The sequence below is a fragment of the Brienomyrus brachyistius genome, chromosome 2 (assembly GCF_023856365.1).
Source record: "Brienomyrus brachyistius isolate T26 chromosome 2, BBRACH_0.4, whole genome shotgun sequence".
In the NCBI taxonomy this organism is placed as follows: Eukaryota; Metazoa; Chordata; class Actinopteri; order Osteoglossiformes; family Mormyridae; genus Brienomyrus; species Brienomyrus brachyistius.
In genome coordinates, this window is record NC_064534.1 from 15261450 (window position 1) to 15280942 (window position 19493).

The window sequence follows — 19493 nt, forward strand, 5'->3', positions numbered from 1 at the left end:
TAAAGCAACAGTGGTTTTCTGAAAAAAAAGAAACACTACATAAGACAAATAGCCAAACAACAAAAACAAAGCAACAAATATGACAGCACTAGGGATGAAGGCACTGTGAGATATTGGTCTGTGTTTTACTAGATAAATACCACTGAAAACTGATTACAGTATAATAGAATGGTAAAAAAAAATATTACCACACAGATTCTTTTTTCAATACAACGATAATGTGCAGTGCTTTTAAAGCGTAAGCTAAGAACTCACACGTCAAATGGTTAATTGGCTTTGATTGACCTGAACACTGTATTTGCTTTCAGTATTGATGTTTATGTAAAAGGTCATGACTACCCTTTATTTACAAGGTGCAGAGGGCAAATCAAAACCTGACGTTTCAATTGTATAACGTGTCCACAATGTTGCTATTCTAAAGATTTTTGCACATTTTTTGTATACATTACTTGCAGAGCATCACAATCTCCACCAAGAAAAGCAAGTTGAAGATGAATGGGTTATACACAGAAATGTAAATAAATATGAATACTTATTTAGTAGCTCATGCTAAAAATTCTGTGAATTAAATTAGATTGTGTTGCTCATATTGTTGCTATTGTTAAAAGCACAGGGGTTGGACAACTGAAACTGAAACACCTGAAATAGTGTTTTGGGTTTCATGCCTACTTATGCATGGCCTGGTAGCCAGTCTTCACTGACTGCAAGTTCCATCAGGAAGAGCAGAGTGAAAAAGTTGAATTGGAAGAGCAATAATACAGCTGTATATAAATATTGCAATCAACACAACATAATGGGAAACATATCAGTTCAATAGAGGACAAATTGTTGCTATACTTCTTGCTGGCACATCTGTGACCATGAGAGCAAGTCATTGTAGTGTATTGAGAGACACAGCATCCAGGGTAATGTTTACATACCACCACAAAGGATCAACCACATCCAACAGATGTAACTCTGGACGTAAGTTGAAAGAGATGTCCAAGTACTAACCCAGATTGTATCCAAAAATCATAAAACCATAGCTTGCCAACTCACAGCAGAAGTAAATGGGCACCTTGACTCCCATTTCCACCAAAATTGTTTGTTGTTCCACAGGGTCAACATTCATGGTTGGGTCACTCGTGTCAATGCCGAACATCAGTCTCAATGGTGCCAGCAGTGGAAATCTTGGGCTGTGGACAATGTGAAACATGTATTGTTCTCTGATGAGTCCACCATCACTGTTTTTCCCACATCTGGGACAGTTACAGCGTGTAGAAGCCCCAAAGAGGCTCACCAAATAGACTGTTGCGTACCCAGAGTGCAGCACTGGAGTGAATCAGTGATGGTTTGGGCTGCAATACCATGGCATTCCCTTGGCTCACAACTTGTTCTACACATGGGCGTGTCACTGCCAAGGATTACCGAACCATTCTGGAGGACCATGTTCACCCAATGGTTCAAACATTGTACCCTGAAGGTGGTGCCATTTATAAGGATGATAATGCACCCATACACACAACAAGACTGGTGACAGAGCAGGTTGATGAACATGAAAGTTGAGCATCTCCCATGGTCTGCACAGTGACCAGCTCTGAATATTATTCAGCCAATTTGAGGTGTTTTGGAGGAGCGAGTCAGGAAACCTTTTTCTCCACCTGTATCATGTAGTGACCTGGCCACTGTTCTACAAAAGGAATGGCTCAGAATCCGTCTGCCCACTGTGCAGGACTTCCATCTGTCATTCCCAAAATGAACAGATGCTGTATTGGCCGCTATACCACACTAATAAAAGACTGTTGTCTAAAACCAGGTTTTTCAGTTTCATTGTCTAACCCTTGTATATGACAATGATAACCATGTGCGAGATGCCAAAAGTGGGTATCTACAGTAACAGGGATATGGCATTTAAAAAAATAACACTGGTTTGGTGACATAGGTAACATGCTATGAATAAATTGTAAGCATCGAGAAAATTCAAATAGCATTCGAAACTGAAAATGTGTTCCAGCTGTGTGTCCAGGCCTATTAGTTGTAGATTTCAGTTTAAAAGAGCTCAGCTAGCTCCGTCTTTCCTAGGCTGCCGAGCAACAGCAGTGCGAGCCCCACTTCTCGTATAAGCCCTGTGAGAACCGGAATGCTTGTAAAATGATTGCAACCCCTCGCGATCTCAGTGGAGGGCACTCGGTCTGAGCACACACTGGGAATACCTAGGCCTGCCATGCCAGAAACGACTTAAATAACGACATGGGTGCGTAATAAAAAGCTTAGCTGCTCTGATGATTTTTGACTCCGTTTGTGTGTTTGAAGTATTTTGTCCATGTCATCTATAAATTGCATTTAAATCATTCATGAACATCTTGTGCCGATTATGCTGAAATATACATTATTATAACGCTCTCGAATTATAATGCCATGAAACATACAGTAGGTATAGCCTAGCTACCTGGGCAGACTTATATGTTTAGGCTAGTTAGCTTAATAGACTTGTGAGAGATTTAGCATTTATATAGTTTTTATGCCCCCCTGCGACCCAGTAGGATAAGCGGTTTGGAAAATGGATGGATGGATGGATAGTTTTTATGGTCCTGGTGAATCTCAGTAAAAATGTATTTTTTCTTATGTAAAGTACGGTGCGAAGGAAAATATGTAATGAGAAAATAAGTTTATTACGTTGTAAATTCCTGCAACGTGCTTTTTCCTGGAAGAATCGAGGCACTCTGTCTGAACCTGGACATTTTCATAAGCAGCACGCAACCTGCTGTCCCTCTGTATGAGAACTACCTTCAGAGTTAAAATCCTTTCTTATTCCTGACCAGCTGAACAAAGCAGCTGTGATAATGTCTTGTGACTTGGAGTAAGAGCCAAGTCTTTGGCACTGCACAGTGATTGAGGCCACATTTACCTGTCACACAGTGACCTTGGAACATTGCCAGGCTTGCCTGGGTTCAGGGGTCCACAGTCTTTTAGTACAGATGCACATTGTACTGGAAACACATCTGTTCCTCATTGTTTCTCCTCTGTGCTCACTATTAAACCTTTGTTATTCATTCTTGCATACAACAATAATTCCCTTTTCAAAGAGAATTCTGTAGAAGACCAAAGTTAGCTTCATTTTTTTTCTCTGGATGGTTATAGAACATCACATACTTTAAGCAAAGAATTGGTTATTCTTCTTTTTATCCATGAATCATAATGTTTGACCATCTGGATAAAAAGAATCAGTAATAGGATTTAGGTGACCGGGGTGAACTTTTCAGAGTGAACTGCACTATAAATCCCACATATAACTGGCAATGCAAAAAGTAAGAACAGCTTGCAGTGGATAGGCCTATTTCCATTTCATTGCACACACTGCTATTTAATCTGATTTTTATCAACCAACTAAACACTTTACTTTGGGATTATTTCTGTAGTTATTGCCCAAACTTGAAGTATGGCTTATAAACAGGAATTGACATAACTGGTACGCAAGTACACATTCACCTTTAAAAGCGATATGTGGGGCAATCGATTAATGTAATAGCACAAATACGTAGGCTTACGTATTTTATATGCATTTGCTCCGATATTACAAGAAATTGCCATGCGTTTCAACCTGTATACCGCAAATGAAGTACCAATTGGCATATAAAGGTTAAAATGCACCATAATTTCTTGTCATATCGGCACAAATGCATATAAAATAAGTACACATTCACGCTGTTACTACAATAGATTACTGCACGTATCCCATTTAAAGGTCAACACGTACTTGCATATCAGTAATGGTAATCCCTGCTTATAAATCTTAGTATAAGTAAATCAAGTATAAACTTATTAGTGAAATATCTATAGGGAATAATGGAAACATAGATTTTCTTTCAATTATTGCATTATAAACACCTTTATTTAACATGTTTTTAACAAACTGTGGCTAAATAAAATGATTAGCTTGGTTATACGCTATGATACTCATCTGATTCACCCCAGTCTCGCTTCACAGCAACAGACCATTGAACCCACTGAGAAGCATTACTGACTCTTCACAGTAGCACAGGAAGTGTGATTTATTATTATTATTATTACCATTATTATTTTGGGATATTTACTGACAGTAGTTAAGCCTGGACCACACAATCAAACTGGACGTTCAACTGGTCAATTTTATTATGCATCATTAATATTTATTTGACATTAAAAAGCATTTAAATAGCACTCAGGTGTCGATTTTGTGTTCCTCTTCCAACTCATGTACTTCTATGTTAAGTATAAATAAAGTCCTGTGTTTTCTATCATTATTTCATTTGAAATGAAATTCCAGTTTATAGGACTATATTTTGCAGAAAGATAAATTTTAAAGTGATATGCTTTCTGCGTTATCAGGTTTGCTGTTACGGTCATCCATAATATTTAGGTCCCAAGTGAGGCGGAAAACTCTATGTAAAAACAAGTTCTTGGACTGCGGATCAGTTTCTTCTTTGCAGGCCTGGATGCGTCAGAGGAGATCATTAGTGGAGAAGTGTGAAGTTAGAGAATTCCTCCGTGATACCTTAGCAGAAAGCTGCCTTTAGCTGAGTAATCGGTCAGTCCGTGCACATAGTCTGACTATTGCGTTCAGGGAGACGTGTAATGAGCACCATTTGAGCAGATTTATTAAGAACATATGATGGTTAATTGCGCCCAGACCAAGGATTACTGCATCACAATCCTCAATAGAAAGAATGTGATATATCTATTGGAAACAATAAATATCTTCACAGGCTGATGACAGAACCCTGATCTATGAACACTAAAACACACTAAGAGATGCCTTATCAACATATAACAGATTCTAACCACTTTAAAAGCAAGCAACGTTTGTGGGTGCCAATGTTCTCAATATTTTTGTATAAGACAGAGCACTTAAAAATGTACTTCATGTAAATAACTTCCTGTTAACATCTGCTAAACTACATTATTAAGATCATGTGTCGTGCAGAAGCATTTTTATTAAGGCAAAATAAAAATCAAGAAGCACGTAGGCTAATATTGGTAAAAAGCAAAATACGAATGGAGAATAAAATGTATTAAAAAGCAGAAAGCAAGGTATATCAAACAGCTAAATGTGGTGGACATATGAAAAGCATATACTTTCAAAACACTTGGCAGAAATTGGTTTATGTTGGTGAGTACTTTCAGACTTAACATTGTTCCCAGAATCGAGGAAACTCTTTACGTATTAGCTATATCAGTTTATTAGAAAACATTTCTGCGTACTAAAAGTACGATCGCTTCTTAATTTACATTTATGTATTTAGCTATTTGTTTTTTCACATCTTTGTTTACACAAATAAGAAGACATGTCTGCTTTTGTCTTTTGCATATGGTACCCTATCTGCGACAGTGTGCAAAATATATGATATCATTATAAATGTGAAAAATCAGATCCAGAACTGAAATATCTAATTTGAAAAATGTGATATTGATATTGCCTGTCAGATTATCTGCTGTGGTTATTTTTTACTGTGGATAGTGCATTGTAATATAAAACATATGTGTTCTAGATATATAGATCATTTTGATTCGATCTATTCTCAAAATGATATATTTCCAGTGACCTTCACTCTACAGCTCCTGTTGATAAACATATCACCATAATACACTCACATCTATGAAACAGAGGTCAGACAGACCTGACCCCACCCACTATCTCACTAGCCAACATTACATGCAATCACAGATGAGCAGATATTTTTGCATACTTTTTAAATTAAGTTTCCTTTCAGATGGACAGAGTTTATTGTTCATTCAGGCACCAAATTTATGCATTATGCATTAAATATCAGTATGATATACTAAGCTCTTGCAATCACCAATAAAGAAGAGTCTGCCTCACAGATCACTCATTACTACATTTTACATCTGAACTGAAAATCTAGTGCTTGTATTTAATACCAGGCCTTTAAAGGGACTTTGGTAATCAAGATTAGAAAATGTTTACATCTTCAACTGCTCACATACAGTATGCAAAACATGTACATACTGTTGTCATACAACCTGCATCAACACAAGTACCTGTCACAAAATTTGGTTATTACCTGTATTTCATAATTTGACTTAAAGTGAAACTCCTCATATATTACAATAATTTCACAATAAATAATTTCATTATTATATTTAAAGCCTTGTATAAGAATACTATATATAAAAATGCATTTTCATTAACTTATGAGCTTGTACTTGACTGACTTCAGTGGTTGGATACTTAATTTAGGAAGATTCCCGAAATGACGTAGATAAATAAATTAAATGAATGTGGTATTTATCAGCAAAATAATTCTGAATTCATTTTTATAACCAAAACACACAAACAAAAAGCAGTCTACACAAAGAGTGCTCAGCAAATATCCCACTCCTTCATTACATACAGATGTGGGGTTGTCTCAGAATTCGGACAATTAAATAATTATAGGATCTATCATACAGGCAGAAATTTAACAAGTAAAAATTATAGCGTTCGAAGTACAACAAATCAGCACTACACACACATTTGAAAATACAGAAAAATATGTAACACCAAATCTATCTATCGTAAACACTGGAGGATTCATATAAAATAAAGAATAGTAATTAGTAAACATAATTAAAAAATAAGCACCAGATGCGGTAGGTTCAATATCCTGCTTGCAAACAAGACTTTTTTTGGTGTAATTGTGGTTCCCACAATTCCACCTTTTATAGATAAAAGGTATCTATAAGTAAGAAATTGACAGACCGAAAAGAAATAAAATTCACTTATTGCTTCTTAACCATTTATTCACGCATTTGAAAGACCAAAAATAAATAAATATCGTTATTGTTTCTTAACCATTCTTAACCAGACATTCTTTCATGTAATTAGTGTAGTTAAGGATGAAAGACTGTAATTCTCAGTATGTTAGAACTTAAAATATATGTGGTAACATTAAAATTTAAGTATACCAGGCTCATGCAGAAATAGAGTTTTGCGGCCGGTCTGTAAACCCCCAGCGTGTCACCGTGTGTCGCCCCGACGGCCGGAAGTGCGTCAGCGGAGCGGCCACCTTCCGTAATTACATGTCAAGGCAGGCGAATGGGACGCATCCCCTTTAAACATGGCGGAGGTAAGGACTGACTCTGTTTTATACCAATTTGGATCATTGTATGCATATACATCGTCGAAAAAGCCAGGCGTAGCTTTACTTCGTATTTCCGCAGATCGATCGCATCTGGAAACTCAGTTTATAAGTGAATAATAAAACAGGACCACGACAAGCTCAGGGGGGAGGGGGGCTTTCAAACCATTTGCTTGAGAGCCGGGTAACAGATGAGCGACATGGTTTTACGAAGGCTGTTGAGTTGATCACTTTAATTCATTCGAAACCTAATAGGCCTGGAAGGCTTTTGTAAATCTGATCAGTTTGCGTTTGATTCCCTGTAACTAACGTTGTTCTTGTCGTCGCCGATTAAAGCAGGGTGCTTGTGGTAACTGGTCAATCAAAGCTCAATCAAAGACTATAATAAATAATGAACGCGTAAATATTACGAACGTGCTCTATAGTTTATATTTTGTTATGGTCTCTGAGCTGTGCTGTCTGCCGCCACCGCCTGATTATTACGCTGCTGCTTCGATCATAAGACATAGTAAATAAAGTGGACGATCAAATTAAATAAAGCTCGGTTCGGGGCTGTCAGATGATGCTTTTTTTAAGCGATTTGATTTGATTTGAAGTCAAAGCCAGACGAGATTACTGCATGCTGTAAATGAAATCCATTAAATGACTGGGAAGGTACCGGGAAGACATCAAAGTGTGCGGAACACTGTGTTTGCCCCTCGAGGTAAATGGTAATCCCCAGTCAGGAAGCGTGCGTCGGAAAATACTGTGCTGGTCCGAAACGAACAAATAAAATCCATATCTTTTTTTCTAGTTTCAACTATGGCTGTGAACGAGTATTGTGTAAAAGTCATAGCGTTTCTCTGAGGTGTGCTTCGTGTTAATGGGTAGGCTGGGTTTCTCTCCAGTAGTCCTTTAATTATTCTAACCTTTAATTGAACTGATCGCTCTATTAAAATCGCTTTAAACTACTTACGTTAGCAGAAGACTGGTTTTCATTTTCCAGTCATGTCAAACTAAATTTGACGAATATAAATCGTAATATTTTCTATTAAAGCTAATAACGAAATGCTCATTACTTAAATTAGGCGATTATTGTTCCATCATATGTTTTACCCTGAGGTGTTTCAGCTCCTCCTATCAAGTTAACTGAAGTTAACTTCTCAGTCACGCCTAGATACAATATTGACCCTATAATCTCAGAAATAGTCTGTTTTCTGATAACCTAGCACATAAAATATTTTCATTACTATTATATGGGCAATCTGTAATTACATAAATTAGAGGCCAAATTAAAAGAGAATTATTATTATTAATAATGATAATGATAATAATAATGATACCAATTTTCCACCTTAAAGTACGTCTTTTAATGTGAGAGATGGTATTTTTAATTTAGTGCATCTATGATTCCAAAATTATTTAGAAATTTTAAACAATGGTATTACAGTATTTCTTAATAGTTGGGGCAAAATCTTGGTTGACATGGACTAAGATCAACTATCAGTTTTGTTTTTTATCTCCTTCTGACATGTTGCCACACCTGGTTTGGTGACATTCTGGTCAGTATGTGTCAATTTCATTCAATTGTTGTGCCGTCCAAGTCTTGTCAGTTTAGCTTTAGAGACATTTGGGGTGCAATAATAGTGAGGTACTGGATGTTGTCACCCTGGGTTGGTAGTAATAAGTAGCAAACATCCTCTGTCTGTTTGAATTTGTGAACCAGACAAATTTCTTGAAGAAGATAATAACCTGGAGACTGAGCATGGAGGCACCAATTCTTTATGGGTGTACATGGCCGCAAAACCACTCTTATTTGTAGCATACTTTCTGCATGATTAAAACGCGTGTTCTTTTTTTTTTTTTTTAATTTTCGCTTTTAAATCAAAGATTGCTGTTTATCCCTCGTGAAACATGTAAATCTAGTTTTTTGTCATTGTTTAAAGGGTATGTTGTACTCTATATGACATCCATGTAAGAGCATCATCAACTTGTAAACCCTTAGGGTGAAATTGGTTTGTATTTTTCCACCTTAATTTATATACTTATCTTAATGTTACAGCCATTAACTTTTAAATATTGGTTAGAACATGAACAGATGGTCCATATAAAATGTGGGACCTTTAAGATTTGCTAACATCTTAAATTATCTTTTATGATGCATAAGGAAGTAGTTTGTTGAAATGGAACAGGTATTCTTTTTTCTGTAATAATTTAACCTTTTTGTTCTGCTTGGCAGGTCATTTGCTTATTTTGTTCTGTGCTGATGTTGGCTGTCAATGGGGATGTATTTTTCCTGACTATGTGATGGAAAAACCATTGTAGGAGCCTTAGCCAGAAGTCAGCCACTCCTCGAAGGGGCCAACACTGGCAAATACTGTTCTTTTTCTCCTTTCAGACCCACAGCCTGCAGGACATTAGGCAGCAGGCATCCGTTGCTGCTAAAGTTTTCATCCAGAGGGACTACACTAATGGCACCATGTGCCAGTTCCAGACCAAGTTCCCGTCTGAACTGGAGTCCAGGGTATGGTAAAACACTCTGTCATGTGACCTGAATTGGGGGCGGGGAGTTTGCCTGTAGGGTTGACATGCTCTAAAGCACATCTGATTGCTTCCGGACCATGTTGCTCAGCCCAGATTGTTCAGTCTCAGTTAATCTAAACTACAGTGTTACTGTTATAGTATAATTTAGTCTGTATTCGGCAGAGACGGAGTTCTCATGCTCATTTGAGCTTTCATATACTGAGGCTTTTCAATCAAAAGAGGCCTGGTTTATTTATATATAATATAATATTATATGTGTGTGTGTGTGTGCGTGCACGCAGACAGACACACATACATATGTAAAATATTCTGCCTTTTTTCTGTTACTTAAAGTGAATGTTTAAAGTTCCTTGCATTTCTTGTCAGATCTTGTTGAATTGAATTGTATATTTAGTTATCAAGTTATTCTTTCTTTGTGAAAAGTTAACTATGGTGAACCAGTGGTTCATAGAAGGAAAGATTTCCTGGATTTGTCGTCACATGACAGTCACATGACAGTCACATGATAGTCACATGACATGATAGGGAAGTAAGCTGAATTCCAAGTACTGCCTGATTATGAGGCTTCATTGAAGATGGCTGTCCTGCTAGACAAAAGAGTACGGCATGAGCAGGGGCACATTAATGCAGGGGCCTCAACCATTCCTGTTAAATAAAATTTTAAACCTGTATTTTACGGGATCATCTCATGTTTTATGCAATCGTCCCGTATTGAGTAATAAAATGCACCAATTTTGAACCAATACCCCCTGGTCGGCAAATGCTATCATCAGGACCCCCCCTCCCTGTTTGACAGCTACACCATAGGGGGTCCACTAACAGCTCAAATAGGGTCTGACCATGTTAATACGCCTCTGGCTGAAGGTAGACTTTCTTCTTAACTGGCAGGCAAACTGAAAGCAGCGTAGTTCCAATGAACAGTGTAATTAAAAGAGAAACGTTCTGCTGAAAACAAACGCTTGGCCTGTTCTTAATGTTGGATTCATGGGCTGGTCTCAAGCAAGAACACAAGCCGTTGAGCCAGGCGTGATTTTTTTTACTTGTATGCTTAGTCATATTGATCTAATTTAGACCAGATTTTTATTCCTAGCACTGGTATGATTATTCTTTTAATGAATATTTTTTTTTTTATCTCGAGGAATAATTTTACCTTTGAAAATTGTATCATCTTGGAGTAAATCTCCTGTTTACCTACATATTACTTTTATTTGGTGTTATCCTTTTATGTCCTTTTCTCATTTGGTCTTTTCGGATTGTATATTATTCTTGAAAGTCCTACATTGAATTCCTCAGCTGAATGGACTTGGCAGCCTTCCAGGAAAAGATCATGTAGTGAGACGATGTCAGGTCTCCAGTTATTTAGCTTCACACACAGACACACAGTGGCCTCAAATATCCCAGCAGTGGTATAAGATGTGATAATAACCGAGACCTGACCTGTAGAGAGTGCTTATTCCAATGAGCATTAATCGAATACACCATCCACGCTATATGTTATCTTTGTTCTGTGTCAGTTCCAGTACTAGCTTACTCACTGACTTACGTTTTGCCAAACGCTACAAATACAACATCTGTCTTTTATCTGAGTTCTGCATCAGTTCCAGTCATTATTGTGCTATGTTTTGCTTTGTTTTGAGTACTGCGTTGTAATACTCAGTTACCATTAGATGCGTTTTTAAGTTAAGCTTACATAGAGAGACACAAAAGGCTGAGGACTGGAAACGTGTGACAGGAATACTTTCCCCACTTGGTGCCCAGTAAACAGTCATCAGTGGAACACCGTGTAACGGAGAGATTGAAGCACACAAACGTGCTTCTTGAGGCCAGATTAGGGGAGTGCAAAGAAAATCTTTGCATGGGGTCCTGGACATGCTTAACGCCACTGATCTGCAGGAGCTTTCTGTAAAATTTCAGGGGCATGAATGAAATGTGGGTAAAATCTTACCCAGAGACCAAGAAGGGCTTCCCCTGACAAGTGAGGGATGCTCCACTTTGAAGGAAACTAGAGACTCTAGTCATTATAAGATTAAAAAAAAAAAAAAAAAACTCCACAAAGCCCTTGTTTCCTGGTCCCAGTTATCAATACAGGTTGGCCTAATCTACAGAATGTCATTTTTTTCCCCATTGCTGCTTTTATCTTCTTGTGTAGGGTCCATATATGTAGAGGTGTCTTTTCATATAGCACAGTGATACCTTGTTCATCCCCAAGGGGAAATTGAGATTTTGGCTGTTCAGTTTTGCTCTCCGTGAGAGACACGGACAGGTAAGTTTTGGAATCGGAGCACAGGGTTAGCCTGCAGCAGTCGGGGTTCTGGGGCCCAATGGTGGCACCATGCTGCCAGCCACAGGATTTGAAATGGAAATCTTCTGGTCATGGCTACAGAGCCCTACTCTACTGAGCCGCACAACGCTCACTACTGTTACGGTTACTGTTTGCCAGGCCTGCTCTGTGCCCTGTAAAAATTGCCTAAGTAAAAACATGCCTTAAATATGCAGCCAAGCTAAGATTGCGTGATGTCCAATCGTAATTTCTGGGAATAAGTTAGCTAATACATGGCAAGGGTTAGCAGGTGTAAATGAATCAAAGTGGTATTTAAGGAATGGCTTTCATTTAGCATCACACGGTATTTATTAACGTAAGTGACATGGGAAACGAAACAGTGGTGAGCAGTTTGAAAGTGTTTGTTCCCTCTTGCCAGTTTTCTCACCTCTCATCACCTAGAGTGCACTCTTGCATGCCCAGCAGTCAGTAACAGCTTCTAGGCTGTGTGTATTTCAGATTGACAAGCAACAGTTTGAGGAGACCCTGCGGATGCTGAATAACCTGTACGCCGAAGCAGAGAAGCTGGGTGGCCAGTCTTATGTGGAGGGCTGCTTAGCTTGTCTCACCGCATATACCATCTTCCTGTGCATGGAGACTCACTATGAGAAGGTTGGAGAACTTTGCACATTTCCTACTCATTACATCTCGGTGGAGAATGTGTATATATCACTGCAAAGTGGCAATGTTTGTGTGGTTTGTACGTCTACAGTATAAGAGATGCTAAAATGTTACTGCCTGAGTAGGACTTCCTTATAAGGCTGCGGTTATGTGCTTTGTTAAAGCATTTACTGTGCCTTCTAACTTTTGATATACTTTAGACGAAGCAAGACGAATGTGATTTGATTATGATTGTGATCAGGGTAATGGTAAGTGCAAATTATTAATTTGCAGTTTGTGCAAAAAAAATGGTCATATTGCATCAGGGACACTGTAAAGGGGGGGGGAGTTAAGACTATTCCAATAACCCCTGAGTGACACAGGAAATTTGGAGCATAATTGGATTGGTGTGGTTTGAGAACCCAGTATGATATGCCTTCATGGGGCCCAAGCTCTCCAGCGGCCCCCCTGTCTTGCATTCTTCCTCAAGTAGTAATATGTGTTGTTTTCCTTCAGAGTGGCACAGTAGTTCACTGTTGCCTCATAGTCCTAGGGTTGGGCTTTTCAGTTCCACCCCTTCTCCATGTTGTGAAGTTTGCATGTTCTTCTGGGATGAACACTTGGAAGATGGATAGATTAAGAGAATATTTATCCTGCTAAAGTTGTGCCAGTTAGTATGCAATTGACACCCCTTGGATGCATAACACAGATACACAGAAACCTTCTTACTGAACCCCACCGAAGTGTAGACAGTAGCTTAATGCTTAATTAAGCTCATGTCTTTATTTTTAACAATTTTCATTCCTTTGGGGACACAAATACCCAGGAAAGTGTGGTTATTTGGGTGTATTTAGTGAGCTTGGATGGAAATCTTATCTATGACCAGCTACGCAATAGCTGGCTTAGTCGGCCAGTAACTGATTGTTTTCCTCGGATCAGTGGGTTTGTCATGGTGTCTCAGTTGGAAAGGGACCAGGAAACTGCATCGATTCAGGCAAGTCCTCAGTCGATCACCTTGGTTTCAGATGACTGACAGCATCCTAATAAAGATTCAGGCTTGTGGTCAGCCGTTTCCTGAATATACTGCTTGCCAGGATCTAAGAATGTCCTGGGACTCGGGCTCATGAGCATGGGTGGGTTCTTGGTATCCTCTTAGCTCACAGTTTAACTTTGTTGGCTCAGTTTCTTTAGCTTTGCTTAGATGTGTTCCTTATGTATACATTACTGGTGTGATCATATCTCGTGTCTTTAGTCTTTGCCTGAATTTTTATTCCTCTGTTATATTTCCTAATAATACATCGTTGACTTCCCATTTATTATTTCTAACTATGTACTGATTCTGAACCTTATACAGTAGTTTAATTGTGCATCCCTGTCTCAGTACAGTTACCTTATATATGAAGTATAGAATGTAGGTTAAACACAGCTCCGTACATGGTGAGTGTTCTATTTCACTGTTATAATTTGGCAAACCACTCTCTTTCATTGGTAATTCTTGAAATAATTACTATTTGTGTCCCGTTACTAACCTCATCTGTTTGAATTGGTCTTTGTTATAGCAAATCAGTGATAAACCCTGTTCCCCAACTCCACCATCACTATTTTGTAAGGTGCTAGTAAGATGTTTGAAACCTGCCTCCACCTTGTGTTTGAGGAGTTTGCATGTTCTCCCTGTCTTGGCAGGGTTTCCTCCTGCAGTCCATATACACAGACATGCAGATAGTTGAACTGGTGTGAATTGTCAATAGTGTGTACATGTGTGTCCCCTGCAATGGACTGTTATCTCACCCAGGGTGTCCACTGAACAGGCTCCAACGCACCACGTTACCCTGCACTGGATAAATGGTTGGAAATTCCTACATCCTTTCCCCCTCCTTTTCTGACAGATTTGCCTTCCTTTTTATGCTTTCAGGTTTTGAAGAAGATAGCCAAGTATATCCAAGAGCAAAATGACAAGATCTATGCACCTCGTGGCCTGCTGCTCACTGACCCTATTGAAAGAGGCCTGAGAGTTGTATCCTTCTAACCCCTCTGACTGTCATGCAGCATGTCTCACTCGGTTTCTATTAGCCAGTTCTCAGCTTCTGACACCTACTATGTATTTAGACAGGCATATATCAGTGAATATTTGAATGATTATTCATTCAGCAATGCTACCCCTTAAACTCGTGTCTTGTCAACAAGCAGGCAGATTGTAGTCGATTGTGTCTTCAGATTGATTTAGTAACGCAGGAGTTTTATGGATCTTTGAGGGGCTACCTAACAACCTTATAATAAATCTGAAAACCTGTCAGATCAGTGGATCAGTTCCCACAGGAATTTTGGCTCACATGAGCCCTGTACACCATCAAGCATTGCTTGACCTTAATGCAGGAGCTATGCAGGGTTACATTGTATGATTAAATGCTGTCGACTACACTGATGGTTTAAAGGTATTCATAACCAAAAGCTATTCCTAGATTACCTCTAGATGTCAGGATTCTGATTGCTCTGCTAGTGCTCTGCCAGCTCTTAAGATGGCTGTATCTCTTTAGAAATTGGGGTCTGTTCCTTCAGCCATGGGCTTGAGGAAGAGTTCTTTGTGATAATGGAAGGAAAATAACATTAATCTTTTACATCTGCATACAATCTGTGAGACTTCTTTAATATATACATTTTCCAAAAGTCTACTGGGCTTGACGTTAAAATTACTGGCAATGAAGGCCGGATTTGTGAAGTATTACTGAAATTCGGCCGCTGCCAGCTCCTCGACTGTTTTTTGGCTGCATGGTGACCTGGGTTATTTCTCTAGCACGTCTCTGCTAAGCTGCTGATTTTGGCCCGGGAGCTGAACTGAGGGGAGATTGGAGAGGTCCCAAACCGCTTGAGTTGTATTCCCTCTACCTCCCTTCACCGCAGTTCAGTGACACTATGGGTCTTCTTGGTACTTATCGTGGGCTTCCTTTTGGGAATTAACTCATTCAGCATTTATGTCTCTCAAAAGCATTGTTCATTCTTAACACTGCTGTTTCCCAGGTTGAAATAACAATTTTCGAGGACAGAAGCACTGGTTCCGGAAGATAAAACTCACAAGAGATGAGAGTTGTATATATTTCAGATGGTATGGACCATACTTTGATCATTCTTCTCACTTCAAACAGTGACAGGCAGCCTACTGTAGCAATTGCTCAGCATGGGTTTGCATGTGCACCACCTCATAATTCCACTGAGGGTCTTTGTTTCGTATGTGCAAAAGCGAACGTCACTATAGGAGCTGCTGTTTTGCTGTCTGGTTCCCGTCAGCTGTAATAGAACTTCCTTCATACTACAGATAGGGAAGACGCAAGTGTAGACAGCTATGCTTGATGTTACACAGAGCTTCAGAATAAGGAAAAAGTCTTGAAATGCTCCTGAGAATATTGGATTTCTGTAAAGTAAAATCTGGTATTAACAATTTGAAAAGGTTGTAGACACATTGCCTAGTGACAACCTGCATTATAAGATAAGATGATCCTTTATTAGTCCCGCAATAAAGTGTGACTTCAATGAGTGTCTCACTGAAATGTTAACTCAGCTTTTTATTTAAGGCAGCCTAAGGCTTTCTGTTAAATACTTAAAAAAAAAATTCACCAAATGTATCGTTTCAGAATAATCATCTTTAAATGTTACACAAAAGCCAGAAAAACGTGAGCAGCTGTGATTTAATTGGACTCTCAGAACACACACACATACACTAAGCAGAATATTTATACAGTATGGGTCTGTTATTCCTCTATATAATCATCTTTTGTTTATATATACTAATTTGCTGCATAATGATGTTCATTAGTATCATTATAAAACAATACAATTGCTTATACATTTGGCCCAAGAGTTTTGGTTCCTATTCTAACTGTATGTGCAGCATGTACAGTTGGAAAATGTGATTTTAAGGAAGTATGTTAACACGATTCCTTTCCATCTGGTAGCTTGCGCACGGGGAAGTGTGTTGAGTGTTAAAAGGAAGTTTCCGGGCCATATCTCTGCAGATCCAACGGTCAGTCAGAGTACAAGTGTGGCTTCCCCCAGAGAGCAGGTCTGGAAATTCACAGCACAGGGTGATCGCTCCCTCATGTTTAATCACCCCAGACCACAATGTGTACTGTAAGAAAACGATTCATTTAGTGGTAATGGCTGCGAAGTGAGTAATAGCCAAGCAGCCCTGCCAAGATCATCCAGCTGTGGCTGGATACAGCAGAGCAAGACCTATGACCACTGTGTACCATCCTTGGGGAGTTAGTGGGGTAGCTGGCAAACAGTCTGAGAGTTGAAAGTTATTTCTGACCAACATTTCCTCATTTGTTTAATTTAAGCCAGTCATCTGCCTAAGAGTCTACAATTAGATATCACTGTTGGTTGATTTTCAAACATACCTGTACCATTTTAAATGGCTGCTACGTATCATACAGCTGAGCTTTTGCTGAGCTACTTTAAGATCTCCTCCCTCTTCGTTGGGCTGTTGGTGAACACGTGTCTGTGTCTTGCCCTGCAGACCCATTGAGTGATGTGCAGCCAACTTGACCGAACACCTTGTGTCTCTGAAAATGGCTTCGTCTCCTCCAAAGCCCAGCTCGAGTGCTGGTACAGCAGGCCTCTGCAGCCATCCTTCAAGCCATCTCGAATTCCAGTGGAGGGGAAACGACAGTATCTAATGACCTCTGTTGACTATATGTACATACACACCCCTTATTGCTTTGCCCACGGTTCTCACATAGTAAATGATTAACATTTATGAAAAGGTGAAATGATTTTACATTTTGTAGGACTGGCATCTGCTGGTGGTTCTACGCCTTTTCCTCGGGAGAATCATATACATTTTATTCATTTAAATTATTTATTGAATATCATAATAATTAAAGCAGGACGTGGGTATAGAAAACTGATACACAGGGCACACTAGAAAAACTCTGAGACCCCAGCGGTAGAAGCTAGTGACACTGTCACCATTCGACAGTTAAAATCATTCAGTCCTCAGTGCTATGTTGCTGTTTGACTCTGACCATAAGGCATATCACTCTTCTTTTGTAAATCACTGCTGTGCCATATGTTTGTACTAATAATGGATAATCCTGTCCATGTGTAATCACGCTAAAAAGGAAAATAAGTGTTGTGTAATCTGCATTGACTTATTCCGAGGTTTTGTGTTGGTGATGTGTGATTCAGTATTTCCATATTTTCACATATACATGCCAGTTCTTTAGAACAATAATGTCATTTTCATGTATGATTACAGTTGTGAGGTATATAGCACATTACACAATGTTGAGGTTCTTTAAAATGTTCTTTAAGATGTTATTGCTAAATATTCCCAAAGTGAGTGTGGTCATTTCTGGATAAAAGTATTCATGAGACTATCACAGAAACCTTAAGATCACCTTTACTTAAGTGTCTATAATGCATTTACATGTGATGTAATGCAATTACAAATGTATATTTGACTATATATGTACACATACTTTGAAAAAATACATTAGGAAGATGCGTATAGATGTGTTTTTATTTGGGGAAAGGCTCTTGTGGCATTGATGATCTGTTCTTCGAAGATAGGCTCATTCTTGTATGCCTTAATGTCATGTTACTTTAATCAGTATGCCCTTAATACAGTAGTGAAATACACCTTCAGGCCAAGATGAACTTGAAATAAAAAGCACACAGTCAGCTTGGGATATAGTTTTGATCCCCAGCTGCATGCTGAAGGCAAAATATATATACTGCAAAAGAGCAACATGCAAGAAGAAGCACTATTTGAGGTTTGTGCTGTAACTGTTCATTTTAAATGAATGAATTTTATTATCCATGCTGTGATGGCAACAGCCATAAGATGTAAGGATGCGGAAAGGGCAACGTGTTAATAAATAATAAAAAAAAGTTTGTGTTAGAATTTGGTGATCAGTGGTCATTGTTGACACATCAACGAAATGTGTCCTCTGCGTTTAACCCATCTGTGACTTTCGTGACATAGCAGGGGGCAGCTAATTCAGCGTCTGGGGAACAGTGCTTGGGGACGGTACCTTACTCGGGGTACCTCAGTGAAGACAAAACAGACGTTTCGAAATGTGTACTCTGTCTAATTATAGTAGTGACTGCAAGGTACGTTTTAACGTCTTGTATTCATTTTAGCGGACATGGAATAATAACGTAGAAGGGTGGAGATAAATATGATTTAAATTTGCTTAATGGTGTTTGGGTTGAAAATTCACAATGATTTGATCAAAATGTAAAAAGAAAGAAATAGAAATGTTAACTTTATGAGTGAGTTTTAGGTTTAAGAGAAAGAGAACATGAAAGCCAAGTACATGTAACTACAAGACCCAGCATTTCATTGCTACAATGAATACATTTACCCTCAGTGGCCACTTTATTGGGGCCATCTGCTCGTTAACACAACCTGCTCCTATAAATAGCAAATCGTGGCTGCAGCTAAACACATATAACATGCACCAAGGGTCAAAAACTTCAGTTACTGTGCTGCTAAGCATTCGAAATGCCTCAATGTACGATTTTAAGCATTGTACAACTTTTAGCCAGATGTGTTCATTGTAATAGAAACCCTCCTGTGATTTTCATCTACTACATTGTCTACCATTTGCAGAGAAATGTGTGATAAATAAATAAAAAAAAACATATAGTTAGTGGCAATCCTGTGGGCCAAAGCACCTTATTAATAAGAGCGGTCAGAGGAGAGTGGTCACACTCATTAAAACTAGCAGGAAGTCCACTAGTGCAAAAATAACAGCTCGGTACAACAGTGGTGTGCAGAAAGGTTTCATGGAACTCATTAACTTTTGAAGAGGCTCTGGACCCAATAGGGGGACCAACCTGATATTGTGTAGGGGTGCCTTATAATTTGACCACTGATTGTTTTAACTTTTCTTATTATATACACTAATAGTTTCCCCTTAACCAGAACAGACATGGTATCCTCCAGCTTATTG

General features: G+C 38.7%; 1 protein-coding gene across 2 annotated transcripts; it reads left to right on the top strand.

The window, feature by feature from the left end:
- Positions 1 to 6941: 6941 nt before the first annotated feature.
- Positions 6942 to 18439, top strand: LOC125717829 (golgin subfamily A member 7). 2 transcript variants are annotated; one of them, XR_007384636.1, is made up of 7 exons: positions 6942 to 7085; positions 9475 to 9600; positions 12400 to 12552; positions 14453 to 14554; positions 15556 to 15640; positions 16548 to 16594; positions 17051 to 18439. XR_007384636.1 is itself a non-coding variant. In XM_048991129.1 (6 exons), exons 1-5 carry the CDS (start codon positions 7077 to 7079, stop codon positions 15601 to 15603), a joined length of 438 nt encoding a protein of 145 aa, XP_048847086.1. In that variant the 5' UTR covers positions 6942 to 7076; the 3' UTR covers positions 15604 to 15640; positions 17051 to 18439. The 2 variants fall into 2 exon arrangements, 1 of the variants encoding a protein (XP_048847086.1); XM_048991129.1 differs by lacking the exon at positions 16548 to 16594.
- The last annotated feature ends 1054 nt before the right edge of the window (positions 18440 to 19493 follow it).